This window comes from Eriocheir sinensis, chromosome 12, assembly GCF_024679095.1.
Source record: "Eriocheir sinensis breed Jianghai 21 chromosome 12, ASM2467909v1, whole genome shotgun sequence".
Classification (NCBI taxonomy): Eukaryota; Metazoa; Arthropoda; class Malacostraca; order Decapoda; family Varunidae; genus Eriocheir; species Eriocheir sinensis.
This window is the reverse complement of record NC_066520.1, coordinates 18,625,758-18,642,920: the sequence shown is the minus strand read 5'-3', so window position 1 is coordinate 18,642,920 and position 17,163 is coordinate 18,625,758. Positions and strand designations below refer to the sequence as shown.

General features: G+C 44.5%; 2 protein-coding genes across 4 annotated transcripts; one reads left to right on the top strand and one right to left on the bottom strand.

The window, feature by feature from the left end:
• Positions 1–228: 228 nt before the first annotated feature.
• Positions 229–11,806, top strand: LOC126997548 (trypsin-1-like). 3 transcript variants are annotated; one of them, XR_007752186.1, is made up of 8 exons: positions 229–547; positions 1,605–1,723; positions 3,067–3,216; positions 3,573–3,653; positions 7,734–7,844; positions 8,201–8,353; positions 9,640–10,228; positions 10,373–11,806. XR_007752186.1 is itself a non-coding variant. In XM_050858713.1 (7 exons), the coding sequence occupies exons 1-7, from the start codon at positions 523–525 to the stop codon at positions 9,841–9,843; spliced, it is 843 nt and encodes a 280-aa protein (XP_050714670.1). In that variant the 5' UTR covers positions 229–522; the 3' UTR covers positions 9,844–11,806. The 3 variants fall into 3 exon arrangements, 1 of the variants encoding a protein (XP_050714670.1); XR_007752187.1 differs by having other exon boundaries at positions 9,640–11,223; positions 11,377–11,806; XM_050858713.1 differs by having other exon boundaries at positions 9,640–11,806.
• Positions 11,807–12,866: 1,060 nt separating this feature from the next.
• LOC126997549 (apolipoprotein D-like) lies at positions 12,867–17,144 on the bottom strand. The gene is made up of 5 exons (XM_050858714.1): positions 17,005–17,144; positions 16,168–16,330; positions 15,406–15,622; positions 14,231–14,388; positions 12,867–13,752 (listed from the first exon to the last, which is right to left on the bottom strand). The coding sequence occupies exons 2-5, from the start codon at positions 16,297–16,299 to the stop codon at positions 13,516–13,518; spliced, it is 744 nt and encodes a 247-aa protein (XP_050714671.1). The 5' UTR covers positions 16,300–16,330; positions 17,005–17,144; the 3' UTR covers positions 12,867–13,515.
• Positions 17,145–17,163: the final 19 nt, after the last annotated feature.

Genomic DNA, 17,163 nt, shown 5'->3' with positions numbered 1-17,163 from the left:
ATCCCCACGCCTACATCCCTCATCCCTCACCCCCACGCCTGCACTACCTCACCCAAAACAACTCTTCTCCCCCTCAATTTCCCCCTCATGCCGGCTCATCCCAACCCCGCCTGCAGAGCATCCCAAAACGCCCTTGTGACTGAGCTGGTCATTGTTTTCCCTCTTTCTTTTTTTTCTTTACATCAGCTACGTGAGCGTCATACGGACCGAGGAGACACAGGCTGACGTGGAGACATTTTAACTTACCGCCGTGAAGGAAATTACAGCATAAATCCATGGGAGTTAAGAGCGAGAGTATTTTTGATTTATTTACCAATGATCAAACACACTTTCACTTAAGACAAAGAGACTGGCCCTTCACTCGCCCCGCCGCCGCCGCCGCCTCCTTCTCCAAGTCACTCCCTTGAACCCCGCCTCCCCGCTTCCCGGCTCCCCTTTTCCCTCCCTCGCCTCCGCCGGCCCACCCTCATCGCTACGCCTGCTGAATATAGGAGAGAGCTGATCACCTGTGCGTTCAGTGCCATGCTGAGAACGCTTGTGCTTGCCGGTGTGTGTGTGTGTGTGTGTGGGTGTGCAGTGACGATCAGGAGTGGTTATACTGAGCAAAACTTACGTGTTAAATGGCGGATTGATTCCCCTAAACATAATAAATTGTGTTAAAATACGTGGCTGTGCAGTGACGTTTGGTAGTGTTTATATTAAGGAAAATTATGTGTTGCATGGAGGACTAATTTCCCTTACACATAAAAAATCTGTGATAAAATGCGTCTGTGTGTGTGCAGTGACGTTTAGCTCTGTTTATATTAAGGAAAATTATATGTTGTATGGAGGACTGATTCCCCTATTCATAAAAATCTATGTTAAAATGCATGGCTGTGTGGTGACGATCAGAAGTATTTATATTAAGGAAAACCTATGTCTTGTATGGAGGACTGTCACACCTATACATAAATCTTGTCTTCGGTAGTGTTGTCTATATTAAGCAAAGCCTTTCGATGTGCTGTATAGAGTATTAACACACCTAAGGACGCTTCAAAAAGAGATACGATGGCAATAACTCTAATCGGCAGTGAATTGGTTAAAACGAGAAGTAAAACCGACAGTGACTTAATTAAGTGGATAACCTTGAAACACACCTGACTGCATGACTCGTTGTAATTTGTCTCATCATTAGCATAAACAAAAAAAAGATCTGGCTTCAAAATGTAATATAATGGACCAGTAAAAAAAAAGGCAGTGATTTACGTGGATAACCTTGAAACACACCTGACTGCATGGCTCGTTTTAGTCTGTCTCATTAGCATAAACAAAAAAATTCTAGCTTCAAAATGTAATATAATGGACCGGAAAAAAAAAACACGGCAGTGATTTACGTGAATACAGTAACCTTGAAAACCACTGATTGTATGACCTGTTTTAAGCTGTCTCTCACCTACAAACCAAAGAAAAAATATCTAGCTCTTAAAATGCTTCAAAATGGAATATAATGGCAATAATTTTGATCGCCAGTGAATTGTTGAAGCGATAAGTAAAACGGACAGTGACGAGCATAGCCTTGAAAACAGCTGATTGCATGACTTCAGGCTTTCCTCCCTCTGCCGCAGGAGTGGTGAGTGTGTGCGGAGGGAGCGCGCTGCGAGGGGCGCCGCGAGGCCGGATCTTGAGCGGGACTGAGGCCACACCGCTGCAGTTCCCGTTTTTGGTGTTCCTCAGGGTGGGAAAGGCACGTATACCCGACTCTGTTTCTTCTTCTTTTGACACCTCCTCCTCCTCCTCCTCTACCTCCTCTACCTCCTGTTCAGTCTAGTTTCCTCTTTATTAACCCTTCCTCTTCTTCCTCCTCCTCCTCCTGTTTGTTCTTCGTTTGACTCCTCTTCCTCCTCTACCTCCTGTTCAGTCTAGTTTCCTCTTTATTAACCCTTCCTCCTCCTCCTCCTCCTCCTGTATCTTCTTAGTTTGACTCCTCCTCTTCCTCCTCTACCTCGTGATCATTCTAATTCCCTCTTCATTAACCCTTCCTCCTTCTCCTCCTCCTCCTGCTGATCCATCGTTTCTTCTTCGTTAATCTCCCCTAAGCCTCCTCCTCCTTCTGCTTATCAATTGAGTGTCTTCTTCGTTAACTCCTCCTCCTGCTTATCAATCAAGTTTCTTTCTCGTTAATCACTCCTCCTTCTCTTCTACCTGCTAATCCATCAGTTTTCATCCTCGTTAACTTCTGCTCCTCCTCCTCCTGCTGCGGATTCATCTAGTTCCTCGTTAACCCCTTCTCCTCCTCCTCCTCCTCGTTCTGATCCAAATTTTTTCTTCGACTCCTTATGTACTTATGTTTTTTATCTTTTTCCTCTCCCTTCTTCTCCCTGCTGATCCCTTAAGTAGTATCGATACGGCAATGACCCACATTCTCAAGTCCCCGAACCTTTCCTGCTCGGCGATGCGGGCCACTAAAACGCCTGGCTTGGTCAAGGTCACTGGTCCGAAGTAGACTGGGAGATCATGGCGCATTATGTCCGATTATCGAGTCAATTTTTTTCCCGATCCCTCTTTGTCTGACTCTCTCTTTCTCTCTGAAGGTTGCAGTCTCTCCTACCTTCCCACTCTTCTCTTCCCTTCCCCTTTTGTCCTTCTTGTTAACACTTTTTCGTTTTCTCTCTCTCCTATATTCATCTTTGTGTATCTTTCCCTCCTTCCATTCCATTTTTGCTCCTCCCTCACTCCCGCTTCTTTCCTTCCTCCATTTCCCTCTCTATCATCTTTCCTTCCCTTTGTGTCTCCTCCTTATCCTTCCCTCAACCTCGCCTCCCTCCGTTCCTACCTCTGTTTCCATGTCCTCCCTTCCCTCGTTTCCACCCCTTCCTTCGTCCCCTCTTTATCCTTCCTCTGTTTCCTTTTTGCCCCTTCCCTCCCCATCGCCTACATTCCATCCTCCATCCCCTCTTTCTCTCCCTCCTTTGTTCCCCTTCCCTCTCCCCTAATTCCTCTGCTTCTCTGTTTGTTCTCTCCCTTCTTTCATCCTTCCTCCCCCTTCGCCCCTCCCTCACCCTCGCCTCCCCCTTCCCTCCCGTCCAGCCCAACGTGACCTTCGTGTGTGGCGGTATCCTGCTGGACGTCCAGAGGGTCCTGACCGCCGCGCACTGCCTCGATGACGTCCAGCAGCCCCAGGACATCACGGCGGTGGCGGGGGAGCACGACTTTGTGACGGAGGAGGGCGAAGAGCAGGTGTGTGTGTGTGTGTGTGTGTGTGTGTGTGTGTGTTTGATTGGAAGGAAAATTACTGATCATTAATATCTTTTATGTTGAATAGGAGCTACGTTTTGTTGTGTTGTATTAAAGATGATGCCATTTAAATCTTTGTATGTCAAATGAAATTACAATAAACTTAAACTAAACTAGGTGTGTATGTGTGTGTGTGTGTGTGTGTGTGTGTGTGTGTGTGTGTTTGCATGCTATAGACCGTACGATAACATGTTTTTCTTTGACCTTTTTCTTCCTTTTTTCACTTTTTCTTACCGTGCCTGTCTTTGTGCCTGCCTGCCGCCTCCCAACACCCCAATCGCCCAATCCCTCCCCCTCAGACACGTGTGGTGGAGGCGATGTGGACGCATAACCACTTCCAAGGAGACCCCAAGTTGGCGGCGGACCTCGCTATTCTGGAGGTAATTTTCCACTTGACAGCGATCTTTTCGGGATTCCTTACGAGGCTCCCCGCTGAGTCTTCGTCCTCCCTTTGTTAGCGCCCTCAGTACTACGGATGACTGTATGAGAACGTACCGGCCGGATCGAGGGTGTTAGTTTGTGTGACAGTAAAGGAAGCAACTCCAATGATCGTTTATATATCGTTTAAGTTACATTGGTTTGCTGTTTCGACTCTCTTACATAATGGTTTCTTATGCCGAACACATGCATACACTCTCTTTTATCTCCATACGCTAAAGGCGAGAGTGGGAGAGGGAGGAAGAAGAGAGAGAGAGAGAGAGAGAGAGAGAGAGAGAGAGAGAGAGAGAGAGAGAGAGAGAGAGAGAGAGAGAGAGAGAGAGAGAGAGAGAGAGAGAGAGAGAGAGAGAGAGAGAGAGAGAGAGAGAGAGAGAGAGAGAGAGAGAAAAAAAAAAAAAAAAAAAAAAAACGTTAGCACTACTCCTGTAAAAGAAAGTAGAGACGAGTGGCCAATAGAGAGGTCATATTTGGATAGACATGTTTTAAGTTCTCTTCTCCCTCTCGCGTATAAGTTAATGAATGATCGTTTTGAGGTAGAATATGGGAGGAATGAGTTAATATTATCTTCTACTGGGTCTCCCTCTTGCGAATAAGTCAAAGAATGGTCGCTGTGATGTTGTATATGGGAGGACTGTTTATATTGGTCTCCCTCTTGCGAATAAGTCAAAGAATGGTCGCTATGATGTTGTATATGGGAGGACTGTTTATATTGGTCTCCCTTTTTCGGATAAGTTAAAGAATGGTCGCTATGATGTTGTATATGGGAGGACTGTTTATATTGGTCTCCCTTTTTCGGATAAGTTAAAGAATGGTCGCTATGATGTTGTATATGGGAGGACTGTTTATAATGGTCCCCCTTTTTCGGATAAGTTAAAGAATGGTCGCTGTGATGTTGTATATGGGAGGACTGTTTATATTGGTCTCCCTTTTTCGGGTAAGTTAAAGAATGGTCGCTATGATGTTGTATATGGGAGGACTGTTTATATTGGTCTCCCTTTTTCGGATAAGTTAAAGAATGGTCGCTATGATGTTGTATATTGGAGGACTGTTTATATTGGTCTCCCTTTTTCGGATAAGTTAAAGAATGGTCGCTGTGATGTTGTATATGGGAGGACTGTTTATATTGGTCTCCCTTTTTCGGATAAGTTAAAGAATGGTCGCTATGATGTTGTATATGGGAGGACTGTTTATATTGGTCTCCCTTTTTCGGATAAGTTAAAGAATGGTCGCTATGATGTTGTATATGGGAGGATTGTTTATATTGGTCTCCCTTTTTCGGATAAGTTAAAGAATGGTCGCTATGATGTTGTATATGGGAGGACTGTTTATATTGGTCTCCCTTTTTCGGATAAGTTAAAGAATGGTCGCTATGATGTTGTATATAGGAGGACTGTTTATATTGGTCTCCCTTTTTCGGATAAGTTAAAGAATGGTCGCTATGATGTTGTATATTGGAGGACTGTTTATATTGGTCTCCCTTTTTCGGATAAGTTAAAGAATGGTCGCTATGATGTTGTATATGGGAGGATTATAAGTTAAAGAATGGTCGCTATGATGTTGTATATAGGAGGACTGTTTATATTGCTCTCCCTTTTTCGGATAAGTTACAGAATGGTCGCTAAAAAATTGACTTTGGGAGAAACGATTCAAATTATCTTCTAAAAAGTAAGAGAAAGCTTATTTACCTTATCTGAGATGCTGATGGATGAAGCTCTTGGTGGAGGCGACATCATTCCTCCCCGAGGCTGGAAATGAAAAAAAGAAAGACGTTATGGATCGAAATGGTTGAAAACAAAACAAAACTAAACCGTCTTCGTTTTAGCATCAATAATCACACGACTTTGGAGATAGAAAAATAATGACGTTGTGAACTCTAAAGCGTTGAAAATATATACAAAACGTCTTCATCTTAACATAAAAAATCACACGACTTTGGAGATAGAAAAATAATAACGTTGTGAACTTTAAAGCGTTGAAAATATATACAAAACGTCTTCATCTTAACATCAATAATCACACGACTTTGCAAATATAAAAACGGTGACGTCAGACTCTCCAGACACACACGTCATCCCAAACTCAACGATAACTCAACAAAAGGCAAAGTTATTGTTCACCAGCATTCCACGGCCCCAAATACCGCCAAGATAACCAACCTCTGCATCTCATGGTTTGATTGCTCTGGTATTTTCGCAGGCCTGTAAAAAGATTTGATGCATCCACTTGACAGCTGAAAATATAACTTGTCACTGGCAGCTACGTGATAAATTTGAATTACGTAAAAAAAAACTCATACTTGCACTGGCAGACTTGAACGCTGACACAGAACATAGGACACAGAAGGAGCTTGTAAGACACTGGTATGTAGGTGTTATGTATAGTGAAACGTGTTGACAGAACGGTGTAATTGCTTAGTTACGTGTCATAATCTTTAGGTCAGATCAGAATGTTCTCTCTTTTTTAATCACGGTAAATTAATCAGCAGAAGGGGAAAAATAAATGGGAAGAAAAAGGTCCGCTACTCACTGCTCCCATGAAACAAAGTATGGATGAGGGGAGTGTGGAGACAGCGTGAGGAATTTACTAGCTAACATTGCCGCCAATATAGACATAATACATAATACCGATATACCAGTGCCTTATATACAAGCTTTACGTGACTTAAAACAATGAAGTAAAGTAGTAATGGTTGCCCTCTTCCTAGCGACAACGTCCTCGACAAAACATCTTCATAGGTCTCCCAAACTCCGCCCTATACATAACACCTACATACCAGTGCCTTACAAGCTTTCTGTGCCCCGTAAACAATGAAGTAAAGTCGTTTTGGTCGCCCCCTTCATTGTGATAACGTCTCCGACCAACCCTCTTCATAGGTCTCCCAAACTCGACCTTATACATAACACCTACATACCAGTGCCTTACAAGCTTTCTGTGCCCTTTAAACAATGAAGTAAAGTCGTTTTGGTCGCCCCCTTCATTGTGATAACGTCCCCGACCAACCCTCTTCATAGGTCTCCCAAACTCCGCCTTATACATAACACCTACATACCAGTGCCTTACAAGCTTTCTGTGCCCCGTAAACAATGAAGTAAAGTCGTTTTGGTCGCCCCCTTCATTGTGATAACGTCCCCGACCAACCCTCTTCATAGGTCTCACAAACTCCACCTTATACATAACACCTACATACCAGTGCCTTACAAGCTTTCTGTGCCCCGTAAACAATGAAGTAAAGTCGTTTTGGTCGCCCCCTTTCCTGCGATAACACCCCCGACCAAAGTCTTTCATCAGTTCCCAAAACTCCACCTCGTGTGTCGGTCTTTCATCCAAAAATACGCGACACATCGGGTCAGAATCCATCACTCTTAGCAACGCCGATCGTGACGCAACGCCGTGCACGCAACACAAGGAAACACGCCTCGCATTGTTTTCGATATACACTAAAAGGATGTAGTAGACCAAAGAGGAAATCATGACGCAACACAAGGAAACACGCGTCACATTGTTTTCCATACACGCTCAAAAATAAAGGATGTTGACTAACGAGCAAAATCAATAAATAAATAAACAAATAAAAAATAAATAAATAAATAAAATAAAAAATAAAATAAATCACGCTTCTGTAGAGAGGAAGAGAGATCCAATTATCGTTTATATATCGTTTATGAGCCTAAGTTGCATTAGTTTGTTGTTTCCACTCTCTTACACTACGTTTCTTATGCCGAACACGTGCACTCAATCCTTTTCTCTATATATACGTTAAAAAAGATGAGCACCAAAAAGGAAAAGAAAAAAATACACACTAAATCAAGCTTCTATATAGAGGAAGGGAGCTCCAATTCAACATTTTTTTACAGTAAAGGAAGAGGCTAAAAAATAAACACATAGCAGTAATAAATAAATAAATAAATAAGAGGATAAATAAAAAGTCCGCTAATCACTGCTCCGATATGTAATCTACGTGCTAAGTTTCATCGGGTCCTTGGCTCTACTCTAATATTACGGTTTAATTTTCTTCCCTATAGGTCCTGGAGCCCTTCGTGTTGGCGGGGTCCCTCAAGACGGCGCCCCTGGCAGATGAGGAGCCCGTGGATGGGACTGTCTGCACCGCGGCGGGCTGGGGCACCACTGCGGAGGTATATGTGTGTGTATGTGTGTGTGTGTGTGTGTGTGTGTGTGTGTGTATGTGTGTGTGTGTGTGTGTGTGTTTGGGTTACGAGGGATTAAGCTTACCACACACGCACACACACACACGCACACTCATAACTCCTCCTCTCCCCCCACACACACAAAAGCAAAATAACTCACCACAAATCACATTAAATCATCCATGACATTAAACCAACAGTAATATTAACCAACAATATGCGACTGACAGCAAAAATGACTGGCAGGAATCACACACCGTCACCACCACCACCACCACCATCACCATCACCACCATCATCACCCACCCCTCACGAACCCTATCCAAGCCCCGCCTCGTCCACAGTTCGGCGAGGTGTCCCCTGTGCTCCTGACGGCCGATCTGACGGTGGTTAAGAGGAGCCGGTGCCGGGAGACCATCGTGACCCACCGCCCCACAGCCATCGTAGACGAGTCGGTGATCTGCGCGGGCGGCGACGGAGTTCATGACACGTGCGAGGTGAGTCAAAGCTGAGAACAGGGAGTGACGGCGACGATTCTAAACAAGGACTAGACAATACATAAATGTTAACAGGAAAAGGAGGACACGTTAGGAAAGATCAGAGGAAAGAAAGAATGGTTACGGAGCGCCACAAAAACAAGAAAACCAATAAACAGCCCTGATGAAAAAGTAATTGAAGAGAATGTGAACCAAAAGCACAATCAGTATATCAAAATGCATAAGTTCTAGTGAGTAAAAGACACAGAGCAAACAAATACAGAGATAAAGTGAATAGTAATATCAGTAAATCCTAAATCATTGCCGCTCTGAATTTTATAGTCATCCTCTTATGGCTGAATGCGAATTAGGAGCGAAGAGAGAATTTGCTTGACGGTGCATCTTTATCAATGCTTCCTCAACGAGCCCTGGGAAGAGTCCAAGGCCCGGCGCTAAGCTCGGTCACGTATACGGACGGAGGCGTGAGGGATAGCGAAGTGAAGCGGTGACAGTAATGAGGAATAGTGTCAAGGGCAGGAATTAAGGAGATTGGCCAAGGTGAAGGCATTGGAGGATGGTTAACGGATAAGAGCTGCAGAGTGTGTGAGGGTGGGTGGGTGGAGGGACAGTTCAGTTAGTCTACTTTCTCAGTGACCCTGAATGAAACGACCCTAAACCTATCACTATCAAGTCTCCAATATTCTTGCCAAGGTGAAGGTGTTGGAGGATGGTTAAAGGATAGGGGCTGTAGAGTGTGTGAGGGACGGAGTGGGTGGAGGGGGAGTTGTTAGTCTACTTTCTCAATGACCCTCAATGAAACGACCCTAAACCTATCACTATCAAGTCTCCAATATTCTTAAACGTATCAGGCTCCGCTTAAGACTATTTACCAAGGGCACAGAGAAGCTTAACCCCTTGACTACAGATTTCCTACAAGAAGATATCACCAAGCTACAGGAATGGAACAAAAAATGACTGCTACAATTCAATGAAGAAAATGTAAAGTTCTGCATCTTGGGAGGGGATATCCAACATACCAATACCACATGGGAAACATACCAATATCTACCACAGAGGCAGAGAAAGACCTGGGACTATTATGTTACCAGGTTAATCAGTGCCAATCGCAGCGGACGGGTTAAAATGGTTTTCATGGGTGATTTTCCCGCTCAAGGTGCAGAAGTCGTGTAATACTATCACTGGGATCATAAAACAGTCCTAGAAAATCCCAGTAACTTATAATAGTCTTTTCAAATGGGCGAACTGAGGTGCCGATGACTCAGCCGCTTTTTTCCCCCTTTCCTCAGGGTGACTCTGGAGGGCCTCTGGTGTGCGAGGGCGTGGTGGCGGGGATGGTGTCCTGGGGCGTGGGGTGCGGCCACTTCGGGGTGCCTGCTGTTTACACCTCCGTGCCACACTGGAGGGACTGGATCGCCGCCCACCAGAACGCGACGTCTGATCCTGCGTCACAGCTTCTCATTCCCACCCAGCAGAACATGACTTTAACATAGGCTCCTTCCCTCTCACAACCTCCTCCTTCTTCCAAGCTACCACAAAATGCACAGAACTTGACTTTACCACACTCTCCTTCGTTAGCCCAACCTCCTCAGTCTCCTCAGCCAACCCAGACGAACATGACTTTGACAAATTCTTCTTCTTTCGCTCAATCGCCTCCTTCTCAGTCTTCTCAATGGACACATAATCTGACTTCAACATTCTAGTTCTCCCTCTCACCCATCTCTCTCTTCCCAGGTATCACAAGAGGAACAGAATCTGACTTTAACAAACTCTTTTTCCCTTGTCCAATCTCCTCCTCCTTCCCAGTCACCCAAGTCAACACGGAATCTGCCTGCAACACACTCTAGTTCTCCCTCTCACCTGTCTCTCTCTTCCCAGGTGTCAAAAGAGGCACAAAATTTGACTTTAACAAACTCTTCTTCCCTTGCTCCACCTCCTCCTTCTTCCCAGTCACCCAAGTCGACACGGAATCTGCCTGCAACACACTCTTGTTCTCCCTCTCACCTGTCTCTCTCTTCCCAGGTGTCACAAGAGGAACAAAATATGACTTTAACAAACTCTTCTTCCTTTGCACAACCGCCTCCCTCTTCTTACCCGTGACAAACAGCACATAACATGACTCCCCTTGCCCAACCTCCTCGATCTTCCCAACCAACGCAAACGAAGAACCTAACGCCACCACTCTCTCCTTCCCTCTCACAAACGATTTCCTCTTCCCAGCTTCCACAAAGGGCACAAAATCTGACTTTAGCGCACTCTCCTTCCCTCTCTCACCCGCCTCCCACTTCAAAGCCATCACAAACACCACAGAACCTGACTTTAGCGCACTTGACTTCCCTCTTTCAGCCGCTTCCTTCCTCGTAGCAATCACAAACAGCACAGAACTTGACTTTAGCGCACTTTCCTTCCCTCTCTCATCCGCCTCCCGCTACATAGCCATCACAAACACCACAGAACCTGACTTTAGCGCACTTTCTTTCCCTCTTTCAGCCGCTTCCTTCCTCGTAACCATCGCAAATAACACAGAACATGACTACCACATTCTCCTTCCGTAACTCCACCATCTCCTACTGCCTAACCACTTTCAGAACCATACAACAGCCTCCACTGTATTAACACCCATCAGCAGTTTAGTTCATATTCTTTATTTTCGGTGTTTCAAACTTTGCTCAACAGAATACAAAGATACAGTAACATTAGCTTGAGTTTCCCCTGAGATTTACGTGAGTCTTCGTTTTCTGGTGAGCTGTGTCTTAAGGGTAAACTCCGCTGTGTGGGTTACGCCTCCAGTTGGCAATGGGCGTCTGTTGTTGAGGAGGCTGAGAATGGATTAGATACTCGGGACTCTGGAATACGCTGTTAACTAAGACCAGGTTGATGAAAGACACTATGAAACACTCTGGAAGGACGCCGACTCCCTTTCATAATAAAATGGGTAACAGAGGTATAATAGGAAATGGGACGTAGGGGTGTTGCAATGTAGCTACCCAGTGCCTTACAAGTCACCCCCTGTTAACTAAGACCAGGTTGATGAAAGACGCCATGAAACACTCTGGAAGGACGCCGACTCCCTTTCATAATAAAATAGGTAGAGGTATCATAGGGTGTTGCAATGTAGCTGCTCACCTAGTTTCCCCACGGCCTAGATCCCCAGCAGGAGCTTCTATGCGTTTATCCGGAACACACGCGGGTTTGTTATCAAATTTTTCCTTATCTAACCCTCAAATTAACGCAACACAACATCAGCAACACAGGAAAACATGGAAAACTAGTGAATCAATGTAGCCAGGCCATAAACAAAGCCTGGTGTTGCATAGAACGGGTTAAAATAGAGATAATGAAGAGAAGGGTTATGGCAACACTGGGACCCCTCACACTCCCGGCCCATTAGCATCATATAGCGTTGGTTTCGTAAGTGTAACGTTTTCTGTGTGTCAAATAAACTTCATCTAACCACTTGTTATTACTACCGACAACCATCTTCCTTCCCCTGCAAGTGATGAATGAACTACGGGCAAAAAAAGCACGTGAAAAAAGGATTGGTATTCTCAGACACTTCCGCCTCACAGCAACAATTTCCAAAGTCCGAAAAGGAGGTTAAGCGAAGTCTAATGAGTGTTTTCTTACTTTCATGGCACGGAAGAATAAGCAAACTACCACTAGGGCCAGAAAACTACCCCTGAGAATGACTACAACCCTTATGAAAGCCTTGTCAAATGTGTGTGTTTGAGAATAGGACCTCAGGACTGACCACCGTTGCCAGATTGTCGTACTCGGAGCATAGTATTTACCGGTTTCCGACGCCTAACTATTGCCAAGAAGCATCAGGATCTAACTCTTTTAACGATAACTATAAATGAGTTTCGTTACTGGAGCCCAGAAGACAGTTTTAGGGTAGGAAGTCGGGAAATATAAGCGGCTGAGTACGACAATCTGTCAACATTGGGACTGACAACTGATTTTGGGCTGACGACTGCGAAGAAACAAAAGACTGCTAGAACTGATAATAGCAATAATGACACTGATGGTAAATAAGAAAAGGATAATAAAAGTTAAATTGTATAAAATTGTACAACCATCTGAGGACTTAACTGTGTAAATAAATATAACCTAGTAAATTGTATAAAGGTAATGACTGGGATGATATTGTGAATAATGTAGATTTTTAGTATCTTTAAAGCAAAATATGTATTCTTAGCGTATGGATGAGCTCAATGCCAAAACAAATTTCAAGTCGTATTTCGTATTCAAAGTGAGTATCTTATCTTAAACAAAAGAGAGGGAGCATATTTTTCATCCTCAGTCTAGCATTTTCTCACCCATCAACATTATCACCATCACTATCTGTCTTTTGCTTCCTTATGAGTCAGAGCGACCAGATATTCTTCAAGTGTCTTCTCAAAAATGGATACGACCCTTGATTCTTGATTGGGTACATCTTCCTGCGCGCTTCTTACTTTCTTTCTCTCCCTCTCCCTTCTGTCATGCACACGGAAAACAGCAACAAACAAACACGTATAGAACAAACAAGCTTTATTTGGAGTGTGGATGATGTTTGAGTACCTTAGCCGAAAAAAAAAAAGTTGAGGGCGGTGATAAGGGTGTTGGATCCCACATGGTTGCCGATGATTGTGGCGGCGGTGATGGTGGTGGGGTTGGTAAGGTTGCAACGTCTTCAGAACATCACACCCATTACAACGTTCTCGCGGTGGACACGAAGACGATGCAATTTTAAGGTCGGTATTATAAGACCCCTTCGCTTCTCACATCAGCTATTTTTAAAGGCCAAAGAGGGGGTCAGTCGTGTTCTAATGAGTGTTTCTTTAGGTTCACGGTACAGAAGAAGGGTCAAACTACCACCAGGGTTATAAAACTCGTACTGGAAATGCCCACAGCTCTTACGAAAGCCTTGTCATATATGTGTTCTTGGTTCTTGGAAGGCGAAATGTCTTATAATACGACCCTAAGTTTCTACTCTCACCAGCGTTACCATTTTATCCTACTCAGCACGTTGTATTCTCCGCTTTCTGACCCATAACTATCATAAAAAACACAAGTAATCAACGGTTCTACCAACAACTTGAATAGCATCTCGTTATTTATATAGGTACGACAGGTCGGGTATGTGGTGCTGTCTGTCTCTCACGCACAAACACACGCATCCACTAACCAGATCCCTGACCAGCTCCCTTCTCAGCAGACCCGGACTTTACAAGCTCGGCGACTCCCTCGGTGTCGGCCAGAGTCTCCAGTTCCTTATAGCTTTCCAGGGCGCTCTTGAAACCCTGCTCGTCGATCACCAAGTTGAAGTCGTTGGCCTCAAGATCGATGCAGTTTTCTTGGTCGATTCTGTTCATGCGGCCTTTCGGGATGTCGAAGTTGCTGCTCACCTTATTCACGAGCTTTGGGAGGGAAGTTGTGGGTTAGAGGTTGGGCGAGGATGGACTGGAAGTGAGTTCCTAGACCTTTGGTAAGTCAAGTGTGAGGTTGGAAAGCCTTACTTCTTAACTAACGATGCTACTTTTTCTTAGACGCTTCCGACTCATATCAATCATTTCCAAAGGCTACATAAGAGGTTAAATGCGTTCTCATGAGTGTTTTTTCACGTTCATAGTAAAGAAGCCTTGCCAAACTACCACCAGGGTCAGAAAACTACCTGTGGAAAGACACACAACTCCCGCGAAAGCCTTGTCAAGTGTGTGTGTGTGTGTGTGTGTGTGTGTGTGTGTGTGTGTGTGTGTGTGTGTGTGTGTGTGTGTGTGTGTGTGTGCTCGAGCGACGAAATGTTTAATAATATGGACCAAATTTACTTACCTTACGAACTAACATCCTGACGAAATAACTCAACGAACTACCTAACTCCCTGACTGCCTAACTTACCTCATTGATTTTCGCCTCGTCCATGGTCGGCTTCCTGCTGAGAATGGTCGCCGACTGCCGCTTGAGGAAGGAGAGGATTTCCTGGCATTCGTAGTCGATGGCGTAGGTTGTGTAGTCGGTGTCCACGATGATGTAGGTGCCGGTCACGGGCATGATGCCTGGGAGGAGGAGGAGGAGGAAGAGTTAAGGAAGCAGCTCAAGGAATAAAATGAATGAAAACGAAAAAAAAACTCAAACAAAATGAGAAGGCCCGCGGATACTCAGATGTGTTTTTCGTAAGCATCAATTTCGATATTTTTTTTTTTTTGTATGTGTGTGTTTGTGAGTGTCTGTTTCTATCTGTATCTATTTATCTGTCTATGTCCCTCTCTTTCTCTCTGTCTCTTTTATCTGTCTCTGTCTGTGTTTATTTGTGTAGAAGAAAAGGCCACTCATATGTTATTGTTACCATAAGCATCATCAATTTTGTATTTTTTATCTGTCCGTATGTCTGTTTATCTCTCTGTTTACCTGTGTTTTTGTGTATTTATCTGTCTACCTGTCCGTCGATGTGTTTATCTGTCTTTCTGTCCGTCTGTGTTTATCTCTTTCTCTCGGCCTGATCATATTTCTAGCTCACATCTCTCCCTTCCTTCCTCCCCCGACTTTTCCATCCAAGGCACAGCTGCGTAACCCGTCTTTCCCAGGGAGCCATCAATCATTCCTAACGTGCTGATGAGAGCAAAGTAAAGTTAACTGCATTCCTGATCACTTGCGGAGGAAATGGTGTCAGTAAAAAGTGTCATGCCGTACCCTGAGCCCTGAAAAGAACATAGACCGGTATCATCAAACGCTTTTTCTTGTTACGACTATTTCTTAAAGCCTGAGAGGAGGTCCATTGGGTCGTCATGAGTATTCCCTGTTCACAGCGCGCGGAAGCCTTGCAGAACTACCACCAGGGCCATGAAACCACCACCTATGGAAACCTTGACCACTTCCGCGAGAGCCCTTTGAAATAGACTTACTAAAGCTTCGTAGGGTTTGAAAATACGGACAAAAAACAGCAACAACAAAAAAAAGCCCGCTAGATGCCGCTCCTACAAAAGAAAAGAGACCGAGAGAAAGAGAGACCAGAAGAGAGGAGAGAAGAGAGATGTGGTTCATTGGTACAAAAGAAGGTAATCCTGCATCCTCACCATTGTACCACGTGACGGAGAACTTGGAGGGAGAGTTCTTGCGGTTGAGGACGCCGGCGTTGGTCACAGCCAGGTCCACGGGGACGATGTCGGTGTAGGGCGGCCGGCGCACCTCCTCGACCCTGATCTTCTCGCCGTTGCCCATCACGTTGTAGTTGACCGAGAGGCACTTGCTCCCCGTCACCACCTTCTTGATCACGTACCAGGTCCCGTTGAACTGAAGGAAACAAACGACGACGGGTGGTTACTAAGAGGGGGGGGGGCACACTCAGACAGAGAGACAGCGATAACAAACAGACACAGATGAAGATAAACACACACAGAGACAGACAAAAGATAAACAGACAGGAATAAATAGCCGAAGATAAACACACACACACACACACACACACACACACACACACACACACACACACACACACACACACACACACAGATAGATATAAAATAGAAAAGAAAATATACCTAGATACACAGTTTATATATAATTTTAAGAAGAATAAACTACCAGAAAAAAATATATCTACGTTCTGATGTGCTATACAAAATCAATACAAACAAACAAACAAACGGATGGATAAAAGGGTACAAATATAAATAAATAGATACATTGTTTACATACCACTAAGGCAGAAAAAAACTCCAGAGAAGCCTCAAAATATCTACTTTCTCTTGTATGTTCTTCATCAATACATCTCCCTAAGACGCCTACAATACCTTCATGCACGCGTCAATCTAAATGCAAGCACCCCAAACACTTACGTCAGCGGGTTTGAAGTTCGCCATGCCCTCGAACTCCCTGCAGGAGCCCAGACCGAGCATGTGGGCCGAGGTGGTCGCGGCCAGCACGCCAACCGCCACCAGGGCCAAGGTTACGCCTCTTCCACCTTGCATGTTGTCCGTCGCTAAGGATGCACCGCTGAAACTGGAAGGAAGGGAACGTATGTGTGGTGAGAACTGTTACGTGTTTATCTATGTGTGTTTTTAAGGCGTTGTATTCGTGTTGGAGTCTGGTTATGGTGAACTGGTGTGTACTTATCTATATCTTTCGAGGCGTTATTTTTATTATTATTGTTTCCTTTTTTTGTGGCCTTGAGCTGTCTCCTTTGTTGTTGTGTTGGTAATGGACTTTTGGTTGTGGTTTTATTGAGCAAACGTGTGTGTGTGGTGAGAACTGGTATGTATATATGTCTTTGAAGGTGTTGTGTTGGTTATGGAGTTTGGGTTATGGTGTTATTGTAAGTATCATTAACGTTATGTAGAGGACTTGGATGTTATAGTGTTTCTTCTTTCTCTATCTGTCTGTTTGTCATTTTTTCACAGCAAAGGAGTTAGGCTAAAAGGGAAAGGAAAATAGAAAAAAAAAACCCTCCAAAACACCGCTATTACAAACAGAAAACAGAAAAGGTTCCAAAAAGTATATTCAATTTTGTTATTTTATGTTTGTCTGTCTCTCCATCTGTGTGTCTATCTGTCTATGAGTTTATCTCTGTCTGTATGTGCTGATCTCTGTCTGTCTCTGTGTGTGTATCTCTGTCTCTCTGTGTGTGTGTGTTTGTCTGTGTGTTCTCTATATCTCGGTCTATCTCTCGGACTCACCCTTCAGTATGGAGAGTCAGGACGATACTGGCCGGGGAGCTTCGTCACGACCTTATATACTTCTCCAGGACACGGTGACGGCGCGGCGGAAGGGGAGGAGGAAGTTTGCGGGCGGGAAGGACGGTGGAGGGGGAGGGCGCTCAGTTCAGGAGGGTTGGA

Excerpts from the sequence above, each read along its gene's own strand:
- LOC126997548 (XM_050858713.1), top strand. The coding sequence starts at position 523 with ATGCTGAGAACGCTTGTGCTTGCCG. Across the intron at positions 548-1,604 it reads GAGAACGCTTGTGCTTGCCG|GAGTGGTGAGTGTGTGCGGA; the intron begins GTGTGTGTGTGT and ends CCTCTGCCGCAG. Across the intron at positions 1,724-3,066 it reads TGTTCCTCAGGGTGGGAAAG|CCCAACGTGACCTTCGTGTG; the intron begins GCACGTATACCC and ends CCTCCCGTCCAG.
- LOC126997549 (XM_050858714.1), bottom strand. The coding sequence starts at position 16,299 with ATGCAAGGTGGAAGAGGCGTAACCTTGGCCCTGGTGGCGGTTGGCGTG. Across the intron at positions 14,389-15,405 it reads CTCCGTCACGTGGTACAATG|GCATCATGCCCGTGACCGGC; the intron begins GTGAGGATGCAG and ends TCCTCCTCCCAG. Across the intron at positions 13,753-14,230 it reads ACGAGGCGAAAATCAATGAG|CTCGTGAATAAGGTGAGCAG; the intron begins GTAAGTTAGGCA and ends TCCCTCCCAAAG.